This window comes from Tamandua tetradactyla, chromosome 14 (assembly GCF_023851605.1).
Source record: "Tamandua tetradactyla isolate mTamTet1 chromosome 14, mTamTet1.pri, whole genome shotgun sequence".
NCBI classification, from domain to species: domain Eukaryota; kingdom Metazoa; phylum Chordata; class Mammalia; order Pilosa; family Myrmecophagidae; genus Tamandua; species Tamandua tetradactyla.
Genome location: NC_135340.1, coordinates 80,804,836 through 80,824,961, shown reverse-complemented (window position 1 = coordinate 80,824,961; position 20,126 = coordinate 80,804,836). Strand labels below are relative to the sequence as shown.

Below are 20,126 nucleotides of genomic sequence, written 5' to 3'. Positions count from 1 at the left end.
ACTTTTGAGATGTGTATTTATGTATCAGCCATCTAAAAGTAAGTTGCAGACCTAAAAAATACATTTTCCCCCCTTGGTAAAGGATGTGTACATTCTCACTTTTCAGGTGTATAACAGATTATATAATTTGTTTTGTCTCCAGCATGTTGTAGAGGTATTAAATTTAAAATCGTAAACCCAGACAAAATGCATTTTACCTTTCTTGGAACAACCACAAAAGCATATACAATTCTTGTTCCTAGTAGTATTGTAGTTTAAATTTCTTTCTTAATTGCACCTAAAGTTTAAACACTCAAGCACAATTTGTAGAGGTTAATCAGCTTTTAAGAGTCTTGAATTATTTATTTTTGTCAATAACATAATCCATTAAAAAATTGTGTGTGGGAAGAGTTTTTACCATAGTCTGTGTCATATGTTAATATGGTAATTTTAGAAATGTCACATATATGACATAGAATTATTCATTGATATATTAGCTTGTTAATCAGGAGATTTCTAACCAAAAAAATTCAGTTTGGACTGGTCAAGCAGGGCTACACAGTTAGGATAATTATAGGCAACAGCAGTTTATAGAAAGAAAGATGTGATTTTGAGGGGGAGCTAAGAAACAATATTTACATTATGTTGTCATGCATACTAAGGAGAAATTGGTAGAACTTATGGTTATGATTTTCCAGAAAAAGGCAAAGTTCTTATCAAAGGAAGTAAAGCTTACAGCCAGCCATAGTGGGCTCTCATAGAGCAGAAGATTTCATATCAAACTATCCAATTATTTTCTGAGTTGGGATTATTAGAGCAAGAGGGTGCCATAGATATACATTATAAATTTTTTATAATTTAATTTTAATTAAAATAGCCCATGCAGCATAAATTTCAAAGGTCAGGGCAGACCATGGTGGCCCAGCAGGCAGATTTCTCGCCTGCCATGCCAGACACCCAGGTTCATTTCCCAGGGCCTGCCCAAGAAAAAAAAAAACAAATTAAAAAAAAGATTTTAAAGGTCAGTCTACTGTAACACTTAATTAAAACGAAAACCAGTGGTGTCCTACCTTACTCTTAAGTCCTGACAACCATTTCAACTTTTTAAACCATACTCTGATACCTCCTTACTTCTAAATATTATTACTTCTTGATTCTTTTTCAGTATTAGATATTGTTCATTGATTTTCTCATACTTACCTTACCATCCCCTCTCAGATACATAACGTATTCTCCCAATATGGTTATGTCATTCTTTTATTAACAGTGTTGTGATTGTGGAAATATTCCTCAGCACTGCCACGAGAGCCCTTTTATATTTCCTTTCTTTTACAGCCTGCTTATTCCTCCTCTCAAAATTAAAAATTACTGATACTTGGTTATTTTATTGATATATATTATATATTCACATACCATGTAATCATCCAAATTGTACCATCAATGGTTCATAATGATGCTTGGTTTTGAAAAACATTCTTAGTTATCTACATACCATATATTAATTCTTCACCTCAATTGTAAAATTTCTGTCAATACCATCAGATAATCAAGTATTTAGATTTCCTTTTTTTGTGTGGCGTATGTCAACTTTTCTCAGGTCTGCTTGGTCAGTTATCATTTGTCTATTCACTTTTGATTTTCCAAAATATTGTCATCTTTCATCTGCTCCTTCCTGTCCTTTTCTCTTTGTCATTTCGGCGGGGCTTTGGAAGGGAATACAACTAAATGCATACATTTTGTCTGCCATGTTAAACAAGATGTTTTTATATATTACATATTTTTATTTCAGCAAGCCTTTTATTTGACAAACTTTTTTGAGATTTTGGTAACATATAGAACTGTAAACTGGCTGATAAGATAATTAACTAGATTTGTAGTTCTTTTATCCACTTTTGTGGGTAGTATAAATTAATGGATTATTGTCATCATTATGCTGAGCATTAGAGCATTGTATTTTTAATTCATCCTATTCAGCAATGAATTGGATGGAGATCTTTGAAGGAAACTGATGAAATTTACACATAACACTGTGCTTGGGGTGGGGCAACTAATACATTGGTTAACAGAATCAAGATTCAGCATTATCTTAAATAATCAGTGAATTGAGCAAAAAAGCCCTGCAGACAGCTCCGAAAACTAAATTTTCAGGGTTGACAGGTAGATTAACAACAATTAATTTGAAAAAAGACAACTGAGTTTTATTTGAGACAAGATGAGGATTTAGTATCTGTTCTAGTTTGCTAGCTGCCTGAATGCAATATACCAGAAATGGAATGGCTTTTTAAAGGGGAAATTTAACAAGTTACTAGTTTAAAATTCTAAGGCTGTGAAATTGTCCAAATTGAAACAAGTCTATAGAAATGTCCAATCTAAAGCATACTGGGAAAGTTACCTTGGTTCAAGAAGGCTGATGACGTTCGTTTCTCTCTCAGCTGGAAGGGCAGATGGTGCACATGGCAGCATCTGCTAGCTTTCTCTCCAGGCCTCTTGCTTCATGAAGCTGCTCGGGAGGCATTTTCCTCCTTCATCTCCAAAGGTCACTGGCTGGTGGACTCTCTGACTCCCTCGTCATTCTGTCATAGTTCAGTGGCTCTCTACTCATTCTCAAAAGGTGCTCTTTCCAAAATGTCTCCTCTTTTATAAGATTCCAGTAAACTAATCAGGACCCACATAGAACGATTGGAGAGCTGCCTCCATCTAATCCAGCTTAATACCAACCATTGATTTGAGTCACATCTCTGTGGAGATAACCTAATATGGATGAGAAAAGAACCATTGCTCCCACAAGATTGATTAGGATTAAACATGGCTTCCTAGGGTATATACATGCTTTCAAACCGGCACAGCTTCCAAAAATTGCTAGGGGATTTTCATGATTCTAATTTTAAGGGCCACATTCTGTTTCTTCAGGTTGATTACCACAAATGTTATTAATAATTGGGCTTCTGGTTACTTCTAGTTAGTTAGTTAGTTATTACAAATAAATAAAACTTTTACACATTTTCATGAGGATTGATTTTTATTTTATATATATCTTGGATAGGAAATTTATACACCAATATAATTATTTTTCTTTGTTTTATTCTACTGTGAAATATTCACTTTTAAGAATAATCAGAATCAGCCAGGTACAGAAAGACAATTGTATGATCTTGATTATATGAAATACCTAGAACAACCAAACCACGTAGAGATAGATGATAGTTTATAGGCTACTAAATGCAGAGTGTGGTGGGGGAATGGAAGTATTGCTTAATGTGTGAGTGGTATCTGTTTGAAGAGATATGATAGGTAGAATAATAGACATTGGTAATGGTAGCACAACACTATGAATATAACTAATTTGATAGTTATTGATTCAATAACTAATATTGAATTGTACGCTTGAATGTGGTTAAAATGGGAAATTTTGTGCTCTGTATCAGTTACTGCAAAAAAAAAAAAAGTTAAAAAGAAATAGTCAAGGGGATGCAAGGAAAGTTTAGTAGGAGAATTCTTGCCTGCCATGTGAGAGACCCAGGTTCAGTTCACGGTCCATGTACTTCCCAAACAAGCAAAACAAAAAATTCCACAAATGGTGCTGCAATAATGGGATGCTCACATGGAAAAATAATGAAATATGATCCTGCCATACAGCATACAAAAAAAAAAAAAGAAATAGTCAAGAAAGTGTTTTCTTTCACAAAAAACTTACAAAGAGTATAAGTTAATATAAATTGGAATTTTAAGTCATACTTGCTGAAATTTTTTGCCATGCTATAGTATGTTTTCATATATTATTTCTCTTAACAAATCCCAGCTTTCTGGAATAAAACTAAGGACCAAGAAACAAACCAAAACAAGAACAAAAATAAAAAGCTTCTGAGAAGCCTGTACATTCTTACTTTATACATATTTCAAACATGCTTATAGACATACAAAAGGGACAGGGCATTATAGGTATCAAGAAGCGATTGTGGACAGGCTGATGGCGAAAGAAGAGACACACTACATATACCGGAGCATCTGGGCAAAACAGCTTTATTAGCCGCTGAAAGCAACATTGTGTTGGTATAGTATAATTATTATTCATTTTGGTCATATTCACCAAGAAAAAAATTAGAGACACTATATTTTCCTTAGAAAACCTGGACTTTTAGAAACATTACCATCTTAAATGATTTTACCTTTTTTTTCCTCATTAAACTTTATTTTAGTGGGTCTCAAAATGTGATGGATTTTTATCAACTTCTTTCCATTTAAAAAGTATTCTAAAAATACGCTACTACACAAAATAAATAAATGGTCCACAAATTTTCCCTTCCTTTGATGATTTTACTGTGTTGTATTTATTAACTAGTCGTTTCCTGTTAACCTTAATTGCTCAATTAAGACAAACATTTCTGAGACCATTCTTCCACTACCTATGGGGTGGCAGATGTTATGAATAATATTCATTTAGCCTTCGTAGCTTTCTAGGCAGACTTAATGACCTTGCCACCTCCAGCAGCTTTCTTGACCAGTGCCTTGATGCCACAGCAACTCTCAGTTGCATATCACGAGCAGCAAAATGTCCCAGAGAAGGATAGTTAGAGAAGCTTGCAATTCACAAGAGCCGTATCAGTTAGGGCAGCATCATCATATTTCAAAAATTTGAGGCCATCTTCCACTTTCTTACCAGAAAGGCTGTCAGTCTTCTCCTTCAGCTCAGCATATTTGCAGGCAATGTAAGCTGTGTGACAAGCCAGCAGTGATTTGGCCTTGATGGTTCAGGATAATCAACTGAGCAGTGAAGCCAACTGCTTCCATTGGTGGGTCATTTTTTCTGTCACCAGCACAATACAACAATGAACATCTCTTACAGGCACATTCTTGACATTTAAGCATGCATTATCCCCAGGAAGCACTTTACTCAAAGCTTCATGGTACATTTCACCAAACTTTACTTTGTTGTAATGTTGACAGAATCAAACATGACCACCAATTTGGAAACACTAATCTCTACTCTGCCCTCAGGGATAGTATCAATACTACCAATATTCTAGACATCCTGGAGGGGCAAATGGAAGAATAGATGGGATGATACAATCCAGAGTTTCAAGTAGTGTGTTCCACTGGGATTGCCATTCTTAGAGGTGCATTTCCATTCCTTGAACCAAGACATATTAGAACTTAGCTCCAGCATGTTGTCACCATTCCAACCAGGAATTGGCACAAATGCTACGATGTCAGGGTTATAGCAAATTTTCTTAGTGTAGGCACTGACATCCTTAATGATTTCATCATCTTCTGCCTGTATGGTGGCTCAGTGAAATGCATTTTAACACCTACAGTTAGTTGTTTCACATCAAGTGTATATGCCAGAAGGCCACACCTATTGGTCTGACCATTCTTGAAGATATCAGCCTCAGAATAACCAAAACCAGTGCAATAATCAGGACAGCAGAAGCAGCCCCAGATGTTCTAATAATCATGTTGTTGTTAAATTCTCTGTGTCCTGGGGCATCAGTGATGGTCTCAATACTTTATGGTCTCAAATTTCTAAAGGGAGATATCAGTGGTGATACCACAAATTGCATTCAGCTTTCAGTTTATTCAAAACTGCTTCCAGGCAAACAGGAAGGAGAGCTTTCCCATCTCAGCAACCACCTTTTCAAAATTTAGTCTGTTCCACCATATATGTAAATCAGGGGCTGTATGAGTAGACTTGGCCAAATCTGATGTTCAATGATGAAAATGTCAATATGAATCTTTTCCTTTTATATTTTGACTTAAGATTTAGCAACGGTTTTCATGACACTAGTGCAAAAAGAAATGATTTTTATTTTCTAACTTTTATTAAAGGAATAGCACTTATCTGGAAAATTCACTTATTAAAATAGTTCTCTAGTTGACATTTAGGAGATAGATGCTCTAATTGAAAAAATATGCTTCTGAGAATGGAGCATGAGAGACGAGATCTCATTTCTAACTTTAGATCTGAATCAGTATTTTGTAAAACTATATTTGCTTAATATACAAATGGAAATTAAGAAAATAGTTCCATTTACAGTACCATCAAAATAGTAAAATACTTTGAAATTTAACAGAAGAAGTACAGAATGTATATTCTGAAAACTGTAAAACATTGTTGAATGAAATTAAAGAAGACTTAAATGCAGGAAAGTCATCTCATGTTCATGGATAGGATGACTTAATATTGTTAGGATATCAGTACACCCGAAAGATGTTAGTACAGATTCCTCACAATCCCTAAAAGAATTCCTGAAATTTCTTTGTAGAAATGACAAGCTGATCCTAAAAATCATACAGAATTGCGAGAAACTCAGATTAGCCAAAAGAGTATAGAAAAAAGAATAGCAACGGGGGGGTGCGCAGGTAGTTCAGCGGTAGAATTCTCGCCTGCCATGCAGGAGACCGGGGTTCAATTCCCAGCTCATGTACTTCCCAAATAAACCAACAAGCAGACAAACAAATGGAAAACCAAAACAAACTGAAGTTCAATAAGTGGTGCTGCAATGTTTACTCACATGGAAAAAGAATGAAATGTGACTGCCATACAGCATACAAAAAAAAAGTTAAGAATAGCAGCATAGGAAGCATACACACTTCCTGACATCAAAACTTATAACAAGGAAACACTAATCAGGACTGTGTGGTACTGGCATTAGGTTAGACATATAAAGGTCAGTGGGATAGAATTGAATGTCCAGATATATAGCAACTGCTGTTTGTCAAGGATGTCAAGATCATTTAATGGTTGAAGATTAGTCTATTCAACAAATGGTACTGGAACAACTAACGCAAAAAGAAATAGTTGCTCTCAACAAACTAATAGCTAGTAAAGAGCTCAAAATCTCCTAGTAAAGAAGATCCCAGGATCAGATGGAGAATTTTGCCAAACATTTTAAGAATGGCTGAATTAAAAAGTATTTACAGTTATCACCATGTATTGATGAGGAATAGAAGCAATTGGATCTTCATAAATTACTCATGAGAGGATAAATTCTTGAAATTACTGTGGAAAGTTGTTTGACAGAATCTCCTAAAGCTTAACATATGAATACTGTTACCCAGAACTTCCACTCTGGGTATGTAACCCAAAAAATGCATATATGTGTGTACAAAGATATATGTTCAAGAATGTTCATAGCAGCATTATTCCTAATAGCCCAAAACTGAAAACAACCCAAATGTCTATCAGCAGTAAAATGGATACGTAAATTGTGGTATGTTCGTGCAATGGAATACCACATAGTTACGTAAAAGCTTGAACTCCTAATACTTGTAACAAAATGAATGAATCCCACAGACATAATGTTGAGCAAAAGAAGCCAGACACAAATGAGTAGTTATTATAAAATTCCATCCACATAATGATCAAAAAAACAGGCAAAACTAACCTCTTACAAGGGCAGTCAAAAAGATTACTTTTAGTGGTGGTAGGTGGGGATTATAGAGGCACAACAAAGCCTGCTGGGTTTGAAATGTTCTCCTTCTGGATAGTAACATATATATGTGTGTGTATGTGTATTTAGGTATATATGTATGTATATATATGAATATGCAAAAATTCACTAGGCTAAACACTTAATGTTCATGTACTTTGCTGCATCTAAGTTATACCTTGATAAACAAAAAGTGAATGTAAAAAAATACCTGGAAAAGGGCACATTATTTGTACAAGAGGATGAAAATTTGTTTTTAGATGTTGACTGCATGTGCCCCTGAGACTTGCACAGCTTTCCAGTGTTATTCAGAAGGGGCTGCTTCACAATCACTGGCTCTAAACAAAGTTGAAAAATTCTTCACCGTATTCTTTAGGAATCTGTGCAAATAAATAACAATAAAGCAAGAGTTTTTGAAGATATGAGCTAATACTTTTTGAGGAAAGCGTGATTGGTGCTTTGATGGCATTCTGGCTCCCTGCTCCTTCTGACTCATTGCTGTTTGCTTTCGCCAAGAAACAAATTGGTCAGAAAGCCATGCTGCTGCCATGGCTTTTAAAGCCACTGGAAAGACGTCTCTGGAACTTGAGGTGGCAATTCACAGCATTAGAATCACCCTGACTAGCTGCACTGTGAAGTCTCTGGAGGTGTGTACTGGCTTGATAAGAGTGCAAGAACCTCATGGTGAAGGGACCTGTTCAGATGCCTATCAAGACTCTTAAGAATCACTACAAGGAACTTTCTTTGTGGTGGAGGCTAGAAAACTTGGGATTGTTTCCAGATGACAATCCACCTGCGACTCGTTGATTTGCACAGTCTTTCTGAGATTGTTAAACTGATTACTTCTGTCAGTATTGAACCAGGAGTAGAGACTGAAATCACCATCACAGATACTTACCTCAGCTATTTTTAATAAACTGTGTCAGTTACTAAAAAAAAAAAAGAGAGAGAGGGATAAGTCCACATTGCTCGTATTTAGACAAATACTTTCATTAGGTATGACAAATACAGAGGGGATGTGGGTGCATCAGCAAAGTTTTCAGTATATTTTGGCTTCTCCAATTGGTACATTAACTGAGTACCTGATTTTATGTATAAGTATTATTTTATAGCTGCTACATCTTCATTAACAGCATCTATATTTCCTCTTAAAACTTGCCTTGTCATCTAGAATAGAAATCTCTGTTCTTCTAGGCCAGAAAATATATTAGGCTATTTTTGCCTGATGATAAAATCCAAGTCATTGATGATCTATAGTTATAGTTCTTCTGGAATTGCTTGGTTTACTTTGAAATCCGTTCATAAGTTTTTTCACTTCCAGCCTTTTTACTTTTCTAAGAGCCATTTGGACCCTTTCTGGATGGCTGAAATGTCTCACTTGTATTGTTGCTCTCTCCATTTACATGGAGTTCCCATTTATTCTTAATTTTCCATATGTTGCGGAGGTCTTCAAATAACAAGGAATCCATCAGCTCTGAAAAAAGTACCTGAAGTCTTTTAGAGATCCCTAGTGAAATATTTACTGGTGAAATTATAAAACATCTGCATTTGCTTCAAAAAAACTCATTTATTGAAATTGGGTTGATTACATAAGGGAATCATAATATTCGTTTGAAATTTTGCATAATAAAATTAAAGTGTTTCAGTTTTCTGTTGTGGTGTACCATGCTTTCTAGAGTGATTCATCCCAGGTCTTAGCCACACTGCTATTTTGTAGAAAGTTTTACACATTTGCTTTGCAGAGATGTTGAAAATGGGTGCATGTTCTGCTGCTTTCACTCCATTTATAAATGAGTTCCACCTCCTCCCTCTTCTTTGGTCCCCACCACCTTCTACCTCCCTCCACCTAGCTTCACTTCAGACCTTCAGTTACTAGAAACACCCTTGTTTTCCTTACGCATTGATCAGAATATCATAGTTTAGTAATTTAGATTAGTTATAATAGCCCTTTCATGCATCTAAGCTTTTCATGGCAAGATGAAATAATTGAAACTGCTTTCCAAAAGGTTTTTAATGATGGCTGTTACTCTTTTTTGACCATGGTCAAATTTGTGTGTATATCTGGGACAAAAATTTTATTAAATAATATTTGCCCTTACTAAGTATGATGTACTCTGAATTTTTAAATTCTGTTTTTCTTTAAAGAAAAAGTGTTAGAACCTTAATTTATTTTTTTACTTAATAAATTTTAATTTATTTATTTACCTATGCCCCACTAATGGGTCATGTCTTACAGCTCAGAAAACATTTTAACATTGTTTTGTTAATAGTAACCATGCTGTGTATCATCACCAGTATTGTTAAACAAACTTTAATAACTTTTTAATAATAAACCACTTACTGATATTTGATAAGTAATTCCTTGGCAAAAACCTGACAAAAGCAGAGATTATCCTTGGTGTTAAATGCTAGTCATTTGGGAAATGCTCCAACATAGTATATTAATATACTAGTAGTATTAAATTAGTAAAAATTTAAAAGTCCTCTGCCTTTTCTTCTTTAAAGTTGTGATGCCATTTATTATCTTCTTCCTTTAATCATACTATATTGTCCACTTGGAGAGATGCTGCCTAGATAGTGGAGGCAGTAGGCAAGCCTGTCCTCTTTGCCCTAGTAGACATGTTAACCAATCCAACTTAAATGAAAGTGGTTTCTTGTTTTAACTACTAATTGCCTCAAGTTCATTTGACTGGATTTTTCTTTACAAGTTCTAGGTAATAATTTATAAATGTACTACTTTCACTTTAGGATGAGAAAATGCAATGGTGGGAGATCTAACTAAACTGGGAACCTGAGGCTATATGTTCCTTTACTAGTGTGGATCTGAGAACCTAGACCTGCAGGTTCTTTGAAGTAATGCCGTGTGTGATAATGCTTACCATAAGTGTTGTTTCTGTAGGTAACTTAGCTGAAACAGGAAGTCATCATGCAGTGGGTTTTATGAACAGCCACAAATCCAGAACTGCTGCTTTGAAAGAGCTGAGTTTAGATATAAAGCTCCAAAAACTACTATGGAGTGTAGTTTCTTTTCCATTAAAAATTTAAAGAAAAGCCCATGGCCAGGAAGTGAGATTGGGAGGCATTATGGTTTTTGTGCTACAGATAATAAAAGCTTTGAGGGCTTGGGCTTGGGCCATCTCATCAATGGTATTTTTCTCTTCATTAAACTGCCTGCCTTTCTCACAGTTATTGATTTTTTTTAATCTGTAGCAGTCATTCATTTTGAAGAGGCAAAGATTTTAACTGTTAATATTTCAATTAAATTATTTTAGAGCAACAGTTTTGAGTATTGTATATCACTGAGGATAGAGGCTGAGTGATTATTTAGACTTCCACATGGCTGCCTTTTGTTTTGCCCTGTTCGGTTATTAATAACGCCTTTCCCTGGCAAAGGAATTCATTTGAGCAGGGCATATCTCAAGAGAATTATCCAGTCACCTGCAGTGCTTCTTAGGAATAAGGATGGTGGCCTTTCAAAAGGGTGGCATATGTTCAGTTCTTTTGGTGTTCCCAGAAAAAGTAAGCAAACACAAGGAAACTAGCATTTTGTTATATATCAGCCACCATTTTTAGTGATACATAGGTTGTTTCATTTATTTCTTGTATGCATGCAATCATATTATTTTATACAAATATGAAAATTAAAGCTAGGAGGCATTCATAATTTGTCTATCACCTTTAGGTTTAGAGAAAACTAGGAGAAAGTATTATAGTAGAGAGGAATGATCACTGCTTCCATCCTCTCTTGCTTCTCACCTCTTATTAGGAGCATCTCATTTTCCTTATACCCTCACATTCCTTTTTCCTTTTTCACCTTCCCTTTTCCTTATACCCTCACATTTACATATAATATAAGGGTTTTTAGTTCTTTCTTCAGAATGCCTTGCCTTTTTTTAGTCCTTCTCTTCCAGGAATGATTACTTCATACTTATAATAATTATAGAAGTAATAAAAATTAGATTTATCTAACATTTTTTAGTTTATAGAGTACTTTACATATACCATCTCGTATAATTCTCAAAATTACTCTGTGAAATGTTATACTTTAAATATTTTGTTATAAAAACTTCCAATTCATCTTCTTTCTAATCATTTCCCTCCTCTCTTCTTATACACTGGAGCCAGATTAATATTTTTAATACGTGACTTTCACCATTATGCTTTTTGTCTTAGCACAAGAGTTTTGTTGGTTTCACAGCAAGCTGAAGAATGAAGTCCAAACGCCAGTATTTACACTTAGGATTATCTATAGTCCAAACAAGCCTTTGTTTTTCTTTGCTCTAGAATTTTCTTACAAGAACTTTCTATGCATATCCAGTGAATTTGGTTCACTTCAGCGAGCATTTGTTACCTACTGTGTGTCAGATATTATGCTTGTTGTAAGGGATGTAAAGGTAAATTGAGCATTCTGCTTGTCCTCAAGAAGTTCACTGCCAACTGGAGATTTTAAAAAAAAGGCACATAAATGTCTAATTATAATAGGATAGCTTATAGAATTAGGTGCTGGCTCAGTCTTAACAAATTTATTTAGGAAAGGGATTTTTTAAAAACAAGTATAAATACACAAGGAACCAAAAAATGTGAGAAAAATGCAGAGCTATGATAAGTGTTAATAAAATTTTGGAAGATGGAAGGCAGACAATTGAGTGAGCTCAGAGAAGGCTGAGAGCCTTCAGGAGCAGGCCACTTTGTACTATGAAAGACATCAAATAGGTTCAGTAATTGGAGACACTGGGAACTTCAGGAAATTGGGGTATACAGATGAGGCTGAAAACAGGAAGTATTGTTGAAAATTTCTTCAAGAAGTAGCTAGACCTAGATCCCCTCCCTAACTGTTTATAGCCTGGTTACTCTTTTCCACCCTCATAGGAGATATGAGGTTTACAATCCGGTGAAACTGAATTAGAGAGGCTCTTAACTCCAGGACCCCAGATGCTGTGAAAAGTGAGCTGCCCAGTGGAACACGGAAAATAAGAAAAAGCTTACGCACTGAATGGTCAGGCACCTCCCCCTCCCTACGCTGAGTCCCTTGGAGGAAACAGGTCTATAAGTACCTGGGATTTCTTTGAACTCTTACATTTTTTCTTCAAAGTAAAAAAAAAAATCTATGCACAACTCCTGTAATATAATTTGTTTTAATATGAAAATATATATTTTCCCAAACCTTTAAGTAAAATGAAAATCCAGGAAAAGCGTGACTTGTTTGTTCTACAGCTTTGTGCACAAACATCATGGCACACTTACACATATCCTCATGTGTACATACACCAGAGTACGAAGCTGGCATTCAGGTTTGTTCACAGTCTCTCTTCCTAGTGGATCTTTCTGGCTTTACCTCTCACCATGTCTCTCCGTATACCTTGTGCTCCAGTCACACCTGTCCAACTACAGTATATGAAATCCTGTGCATTTTCTTTTGTTTCTTCACATCACTGTTTGAATTGCTATTTTTATCAGGATTCCTCTTTAATCTTTCCTTTATCTTTTAAGGCTCACCTTATGTGCCATTGTGCTCAGATGCATCTCTCTACCCTCCTCCTCCAAGCTCCTCTATTTACTTGTTCCTGTTTTTTGTTAACACTCATCACATTATGTGATTTATTTAACAAACTTTTGAACCACTGCGTGCAGGACCCTATGGGCGGGATTAGAGTACAGTCTCTGCATGGTGAGAATAGTGTTATTTATTTTAGATGCTTGTATCTGCGTATAGTGGGTATTAAACATTCAAATGTTTCCTTATCTTTTGTCTCTTTTCTAGTTAATCTTTTTACTGCCTTATAAGGTGTTATACATAATCATAAATCTCATCATGTCACTATCCTACTCAAAAACTTTTCATTTTAAATTTTAAGATGGCATTCAGGTTTTTCCTAATGTAAATTCACCCTTAGTTTATTGGTCTCTTTTGCTGCTCTAACCACTACTTACCCATCTCCACCCTTTCCTAATCCTCATGATGCATGTTCCAGACATAGCAGATCATCCACCATTTGCAGCCTGTGCCATCTGCTTTCTTCCTCAGATGCCCTTTCCTTTCTTCCTACCCATTCTTTAAGATCCAAAAGGGAAAAGAAAGAAAGAAAGAACTTCTTGAGAGTCTCCTGGTTCTCTTAACCCCCTTCATAATTAATTGTCTTCTTTTCTTTTTTCTTATAACCTGTTTATCTCTATGGTAATATTTAATTCAAGATCTGTCTTATCTTAAGGTTATCTGTGTTTAAGTCTTTTCTCTGTGATTTGACTGAAATCTTGGTTTATTACTCTCTTTACACATGTATCACCACCTCAATTCACCTTAAGTATTGTATTTTATTGAATTAAAGATTTGTTACTTTACTTACACATATCTTTCAAATTTTAAGTTAATTCTTTAAACAGTGAAAGCATGCTGTACTCTAAATGCTTAACAGGTAAATTTTGTCATCTTCGTCCCCCACCCCACCATCCACAGTAATTTCTATAGTTAAAATAAGGGAATAGGAATGTCAACAGTTTAGAAAGATCCCTGAACACATTTACAATTTTTTGTTTTGTTTTGTATATTTTTGCCTGGGCAAGCACCAGGAAACGAACCTGGGTCTCCGTCATGGCAGGCAGGAACTCTGCCTGCTAAGCCAACATGGCCCATCCCACATTTACAATTTTAAACTTTTATAACTTGACCATTTTCCTATAAGCAATACTAAGTTTTTAGGATTTAGCCCGGTGCTAAAATTGGTTTTAGGTGACAGTTACAATGCCTTCCTGACAAATCTTTATGCTGCATTATAACTGATGTGAAAGAAGTCTCTGGGCTAAATTGAAGTTTTGATCTACCTAGGATTTGGCAGATTAGTATGTTACTACCTCATATATTTCTCTCACAGTTATTACTATCATTTTTACAATGGAATCAAATATAAAAATATTATTTATTCATTATCAGAACATTAGACACGCAAATTAACTTTTAGAAGCTTAATGCAATTAATATATAGAAGAAAAAGTAACTGTTTTCTGCTTTGCTCCTTTAAAAGAAGTTTTTCATCTTATAATGGTTTCTTAGGTGTTTTTATGGTAACATGTGACTCCTCTTTATTATGTTATTTGCAAACAAAACTGATCTTAAAGTAGTGTATGCCTTTGACACAAAGGTATTTACCAACTTGGTAGCAGTAGTATATAGTGATAGAGTTTACAGGGGCCATCTGTTGTTTAGAGCTTGGTAAAAATAAAAACTTGTATTGCAAGCAGATTTTTGTTCTCAAAATGAAGTTGTTCTTTTAATTACAAAAACAAGGTGTGTTTTGTAAAAGTGAAAAACTAAAAACTGTCGTTTTAGCACCTTAATGTTTATCTTTATATCCTTTTTCATGTACATATGTTCACCCATGTATGTGTGTGTGTATAACATTTATTTGTGTGTATTATTTAAAAAGTAGCCATACTATACATACTAATAACTTTTACTCAGTCAGCGTTTTGAGTGCTTTATGCTGAACATGGTCTTATATACCATAGGGTATTTGAGAGAACTATTAGATAAAATAATTACCCTCAAGTTATATATAGTCTAGCTGGATAAGATAGGGCAAACATATATAACAAGCAGTTAAGCCTTCAAGGATCAATAGGGACAGAGAGGTGGTGGGGAGCTAAATATTCAGCATCTAATATGGACTCAGTAAATGATAGTTTTTGTTCTCATCCTTATCCTCATCACTAAATCACTCCACATCTTTGGCCTGCTATAATCACTCTGCATTGTTAGTCTAGAAGTCTATAAGAATATTGATTTGATTTATAGAAGGAAGAAATTTGAGTGAGAGAATAGTCATTCCAAGAACTTTGAGATGATAAAGTGTTGTCTAGGTAGAGATCTGTTTCTTATATGTATCAAGTTAAAGATAATAGACTAGAGTTCTGATAGAACATCTTTCAGAATCTTCTATTTACAGGCAGTACATGAGGATTCCAAAAGCAAGGTTGGGCAATAATTGGTTTTGTTTCACACTCCCCTTTATGCCCTCTAAAGTTGACACTAAATACCATGACAAAAAATATAAAATCCTCATTTGTCTGTGAGTTAGAAAAATGAGAGTTTGTGTTTACGGTGCCAAGAATTAAAATCTCTGCATCTTTAAATTTTGGCACATGTGTGCGCATGTGTGTGTTTGAAAAGAAGAGGGGGGAGTGAAAGACTTGTTTTCTCTTTTATAAAAAAATTCTCATGTCTCATTAAACTTTAAAATTTTCAAATTGTTTTTGTTTTAGTCTTTCTTGGTCTCAGTATCTCTGTTTAGCATTTCACTTATAAATCATGTTTCGTATATTTGAACAACATTGGGAATCTGACCTTTCTCATGACCTTGTAAGCTAAGATATTCCTTTGCATTTCCCAGAATAAATGTCACTAAAACATAAACATTCTGCTTTTCCCCTAGGTAAGAATCTCTACACCAATGAATATGTAGCAATCAAACTGGTGAGTAGAATCTATATTTGTGGTAATTATGTTTTGTTGCCTTCCCTCCTCACATGCCTTTTTTCAGGAAATAGTTATAAAAATTCACAGAAATGCTAATGCTGTTTTCTTTCTTGTATGTGATCCCACATAGTTATTTCCCTTCCAGTATAGTGTTACAGTGATGAATCACTATATGCTATATACTGTATGGTTAGCTATAGTGTTAACAATGATAAATCAAAAAATAGTTGATGAAAAATAGCTAGAAGAGAAAAAAATGAAAAGATGCTGAAAGAACTAGTAATGCTTTGTAATCCTATTCATAGTGCTGTTTTAAAAGATACAATTATTTGAAAATTTTATCATTTTTCCTTTGAATATCACTGATGCATTTTTTATATTCATCATCATGATTATTTCTTAGAACATTTGCATCAATTCAGAAAAAGAAATTTAAAAAAAACAAAAAAATTCATAAATGCCATACCCCTTATCTCTCCCTTTCATTGATCACTAGCATTTCAATCTACTAGAGTAGAATTATTTAACATTTTAACATTTTTTATTTTAACATTTGTTCCCCTTATTATTTATTTATTTTTAATCCATATGTTTTACTCATCTGTCAATAAGGTAGATAAAAGGAGCATCACTGATCCATTTCTTAAATGTAAAGCATTTATTAATATACTTAGTTGTAGAGAACCAAATCTAATGATTTAATCATGGCTTTAAAAAGCTGTCCACCCTTCGATTCCTGGACCATGCACTCCTCCCACCCCCCCACCCCCAAAAAAGCTGTTAACCACATATTGTGTGGTCATTAGAAGCAGAGACTTCCAGTGGTTATGAGTACTATTCTTTCAAATACCTGAAGTGGTCATTGAAAATAGCATCCTATTTTTTTAATAAAGGGGAAGAAACATTTCTTTATCTCATGTTTAAGGTTGATGCAAAATCATTTCTAGTTCTGCCTTCTATGAAATCGAATAAATGTTTATCTTCTAAACCCTAGAAGTCTCCCAGGATTTGCAGGTAGCGTGGGCATTATTAGTTAGAAACCATAGGAGTTAATGTTTGAAAGAAGTATCTCATGATATTTGAATGTTATTCTTTTCTGTTGATTTACATTTACTACAACTACACCTGCTCTGTAGTTGTTGGTCTCTTCCTTTCATTCAACTCGGCAGTCCATGGAGAGGTTACAGTTGTCTTGTGAAGAATTGACAGGTTTAAGAGTAGGCAGGGAGTGGGGCTTTGAGCAGGTAGCTTCTAGGGAGCAATATACTTTCTTTCATTTGTTGACTTGGAACTCTTGTTGGAGAAATGGGAGCAGGAAGAAAAATAATACATGTAACTGTGCAGATTTTCTCAGATTGAATAGGAAAGGATTAAGCATAATTATTTTATTTATAGAAATTTGGTCATTCTGTAAAAGTTTTCTTTAAGAACAGCTGCCTTTTTTTGCTTTTTCTCTTTTAATACTCTGGTTAGTTGAATAATTTTGATTATTTGGATCTACTAACAGGAAAAATTAGGCCCTAAAACACTAAAATATTATCACAAATTAAAGAAAAACAGGCCATAGAACACAAAGAGTGAACCTTAATGTAAACTGATCTGTAATTAATAATATAATCTTGTTTCACCAGTTTTAACAAAGATACCACATTTGTGCAAACTGTTAACAATAGGATAACCATATGTGTGACGGGGAGGTATATGGGAGCTCCATACTTACTTTTGTGACTTTTCTGTAAACCTACAACTGCTCAAATAAATAAATATATATAGCCTCAAAACTGTGAACTTGTTATTGTCCCTTTATTGATCAAGGCTTCTTTCAAGGTTTTTAATTAGGAGCAATTCTTTCTATCCATATTTCTCCCGTCACGGTCATACTAGGTGACCTGTATAGATAAATTATATAACATATTGTTGACATGATTGACCATTACATTTCACTTTCATTTTATGACACCTTTATTGGGCTTTGTATGGCCAATAATTAAAGTTAAAAGTAGACTTCATGTAGAGGTATGATGTGTCCCAGTATTCCCATTTCTCTTTCAGATAAGTCTTAAAGGTAAACTGTATGATAGCAATCTTATCTGTAGGTCAGTGCTCTTGCTATTGGGCTTGTATTCTCCTAGGGAAATAGAAGGGAAGTAATTGAGCTCTTTTCATGTTACCATCAAATTTTGCCTTACGCTACTATGAGGTAGCTGTCTTTTGTAGATTAAGGATTTCAGAAGTTTATTCTGTGTTCTGGCAAATGGCCAGCCCTCTATGGAAATGTAAGTAGCAGCTGATGTAGAAATGCAAGAAAATCCTACTACTGCTTTTCAGTTCTACTTTGCTTACATCTTCACGGCAGACTCTTATTCTTGGATTTTTAGTGATCCTTTTACAAATTTATGTACAAAATGAACAAAACAGTGTGATGGCCCCTCCTTTCCCATCACTCAGATTTCTAGGGTTCTTTTTCAACATAGTTTTTCTAACATTTAAAAAATAAAATTTTTCTCCATACTGCTCAACTTGCTGACCTCTCACAATCTGTGCACTAAGCTTTTTCCATTGCCCTCTTTTCATCCTGCTTCCAGAAAAGCACTTTAAAGCCTCAATTGACTAATAAGATGGTCACAGACTTAAGAGGTTGGTTGGCTGAAGAGTATTTAATCCTTCAATTAGATTAAAAACGCCCTCATGTCTGAATATAGGTCCACTTTCAGGCCTAGATTCTTTAAAGAGTTTTTGATTAAAAAAAAAAAAACCTGCTAACTTAGTTACCAGGGTTAGATTGGGTATTTCCTATTAAGATTTTCCAGTATGAGATTTGAGAGTATTATATTTGAGGAAGGTTCCATGGTTTTAAAATCTGTTGCTACTCAGGGTTTGTCAAATTGAAAGACTGTTTATCCAGAAAGAACACTCCTCTTTCTGGTGTTTGGCTCAACCTCTGTTTGGTTCCATGTTGATTTGTCATCACTATTCTTATATAATTCTTCAGGTAGTATTAGTTTTCTTGCTAAAGGACAAATTCTATAACTCAGTGCTTTGACAGTGAAATACTGAAAGACCTACAACCAAATATAGTCTCTCAGGAGTGATCCCTGCCTATCCAAGGAGACAAATGTCTTATGTTTTCTGACCACAAGAATCTTGGGAGACTTGGAATTCAACTCTAATCATTTTACAATCAAAGAAAACCATTAGTTCTTTCACAGAACTCCTTAGGGATATGAAATATTCCAGTCTGCCTGAATTGACTTAGATATAAAACCATCCTAGAAGCAGAGGGATAGACTAGATATCTTCAGGGAAACTTCTAAATTCTGTGATTTATGAATTTTATATCTTAAGAAAAATGTAGCAATGTGATGATTTCTCAATAAAAATATTTTAAAAAAGAAAAAGAAACAAGAAATGCAGGAAACTTCAATTGCTTCAGGAGAAAGAACCTTCAAAGATGATCAGAGAATTAAAAAATAAGACCAGTGAGGAAAAGTTAAATGAGTTTAAATTTATCCAAAGGAGGGAAATCTAAGAAATGATTGAATAGTTATGTTGTTTGAAGAAAGCTGTTAGAGCATTCACAGGTTATTAAGGAATCGTTTTTTCTGATTACTGAGAATGTAAGAGAAATAGGCTTATGTTTTAGTAGTGGAGATATGAACTCAATATAAAATTCTTCCAAATCTTGAAACTTGTTAAAATACCAGCAGGAATTATCAGGGGAGACTATGGAATCTCCTTTGTTGAGATCTCAAAAATAGAATGAACAGTCATCTGATCTACTTAGAACTAGGGAAATGAATTAAATGACTACACAAAGTCACTTTTGAGCCTGTGATTATTTTTTACATCTGTTTTTGGTGTAGTGTTTAAGAAGGAAAGTCTTAGAAGAGAACTGAGAGTACAGCCAGAAAGTAAATGAGTTACCAGTTAAAAACATTCTGGTTCCTTATTCTAACAATGTTTACTGTGATAATAATTAGTATTAGATAACTGCAGATGCTAAGTTTCTAAAGAGAGATCAAAATAAGGTTATGGGGATTTTTGCCTATCATTTATAAATGAAAAGAATGTTCCTTTAAGGAGACCCATCTTTTAGGGTAATGTTAGGTTGTCTTGTTAGCTAGTTGCTTGGTACACTGTCAATTCAAAATAATTAACCACCCAATTATTGGAAGTTTGGTCAAAATGTGGTTGTTTGAGGGCTTTAGAAAACTCTATTTTTGAAAACTTGAACATCCCCTTGATTAAAG

General features: G+C 34.5%; 1 protein-coding gene and 1 pseudogene across 12 annotated transcripts in view; both read left to right on the top strand.

The window, feature by feature from the left end:
• Positions 1 to 20,126, top strand: part of CSNK1G1 (casein kinase 1 gamma 1) — a 214,947-nt gene that overhangs the window by 83,983 nt on the left and 110,838 nt on the right. For all 12 annotated transcript variants that reach the window (XM_077128196.1, XM_077128201.1, XM_077128193.1 and 9 more), the window contains one exon: positions 15,833 to 15,873. In XM_077128196.1, the coding sequence (XP_076984311.1) occupies positions 15,833 to 15,873 (41 nt within the window). The remainder of the gene's footprint in view (positions 1 to 15,832; positions 15,874 to 20,126) is intronic.
• Positions 3,028 to 9,493, top strand: LOC143656246 (small ribosomal subunit protein uS10 pseudogene; annotated as a pseudogene).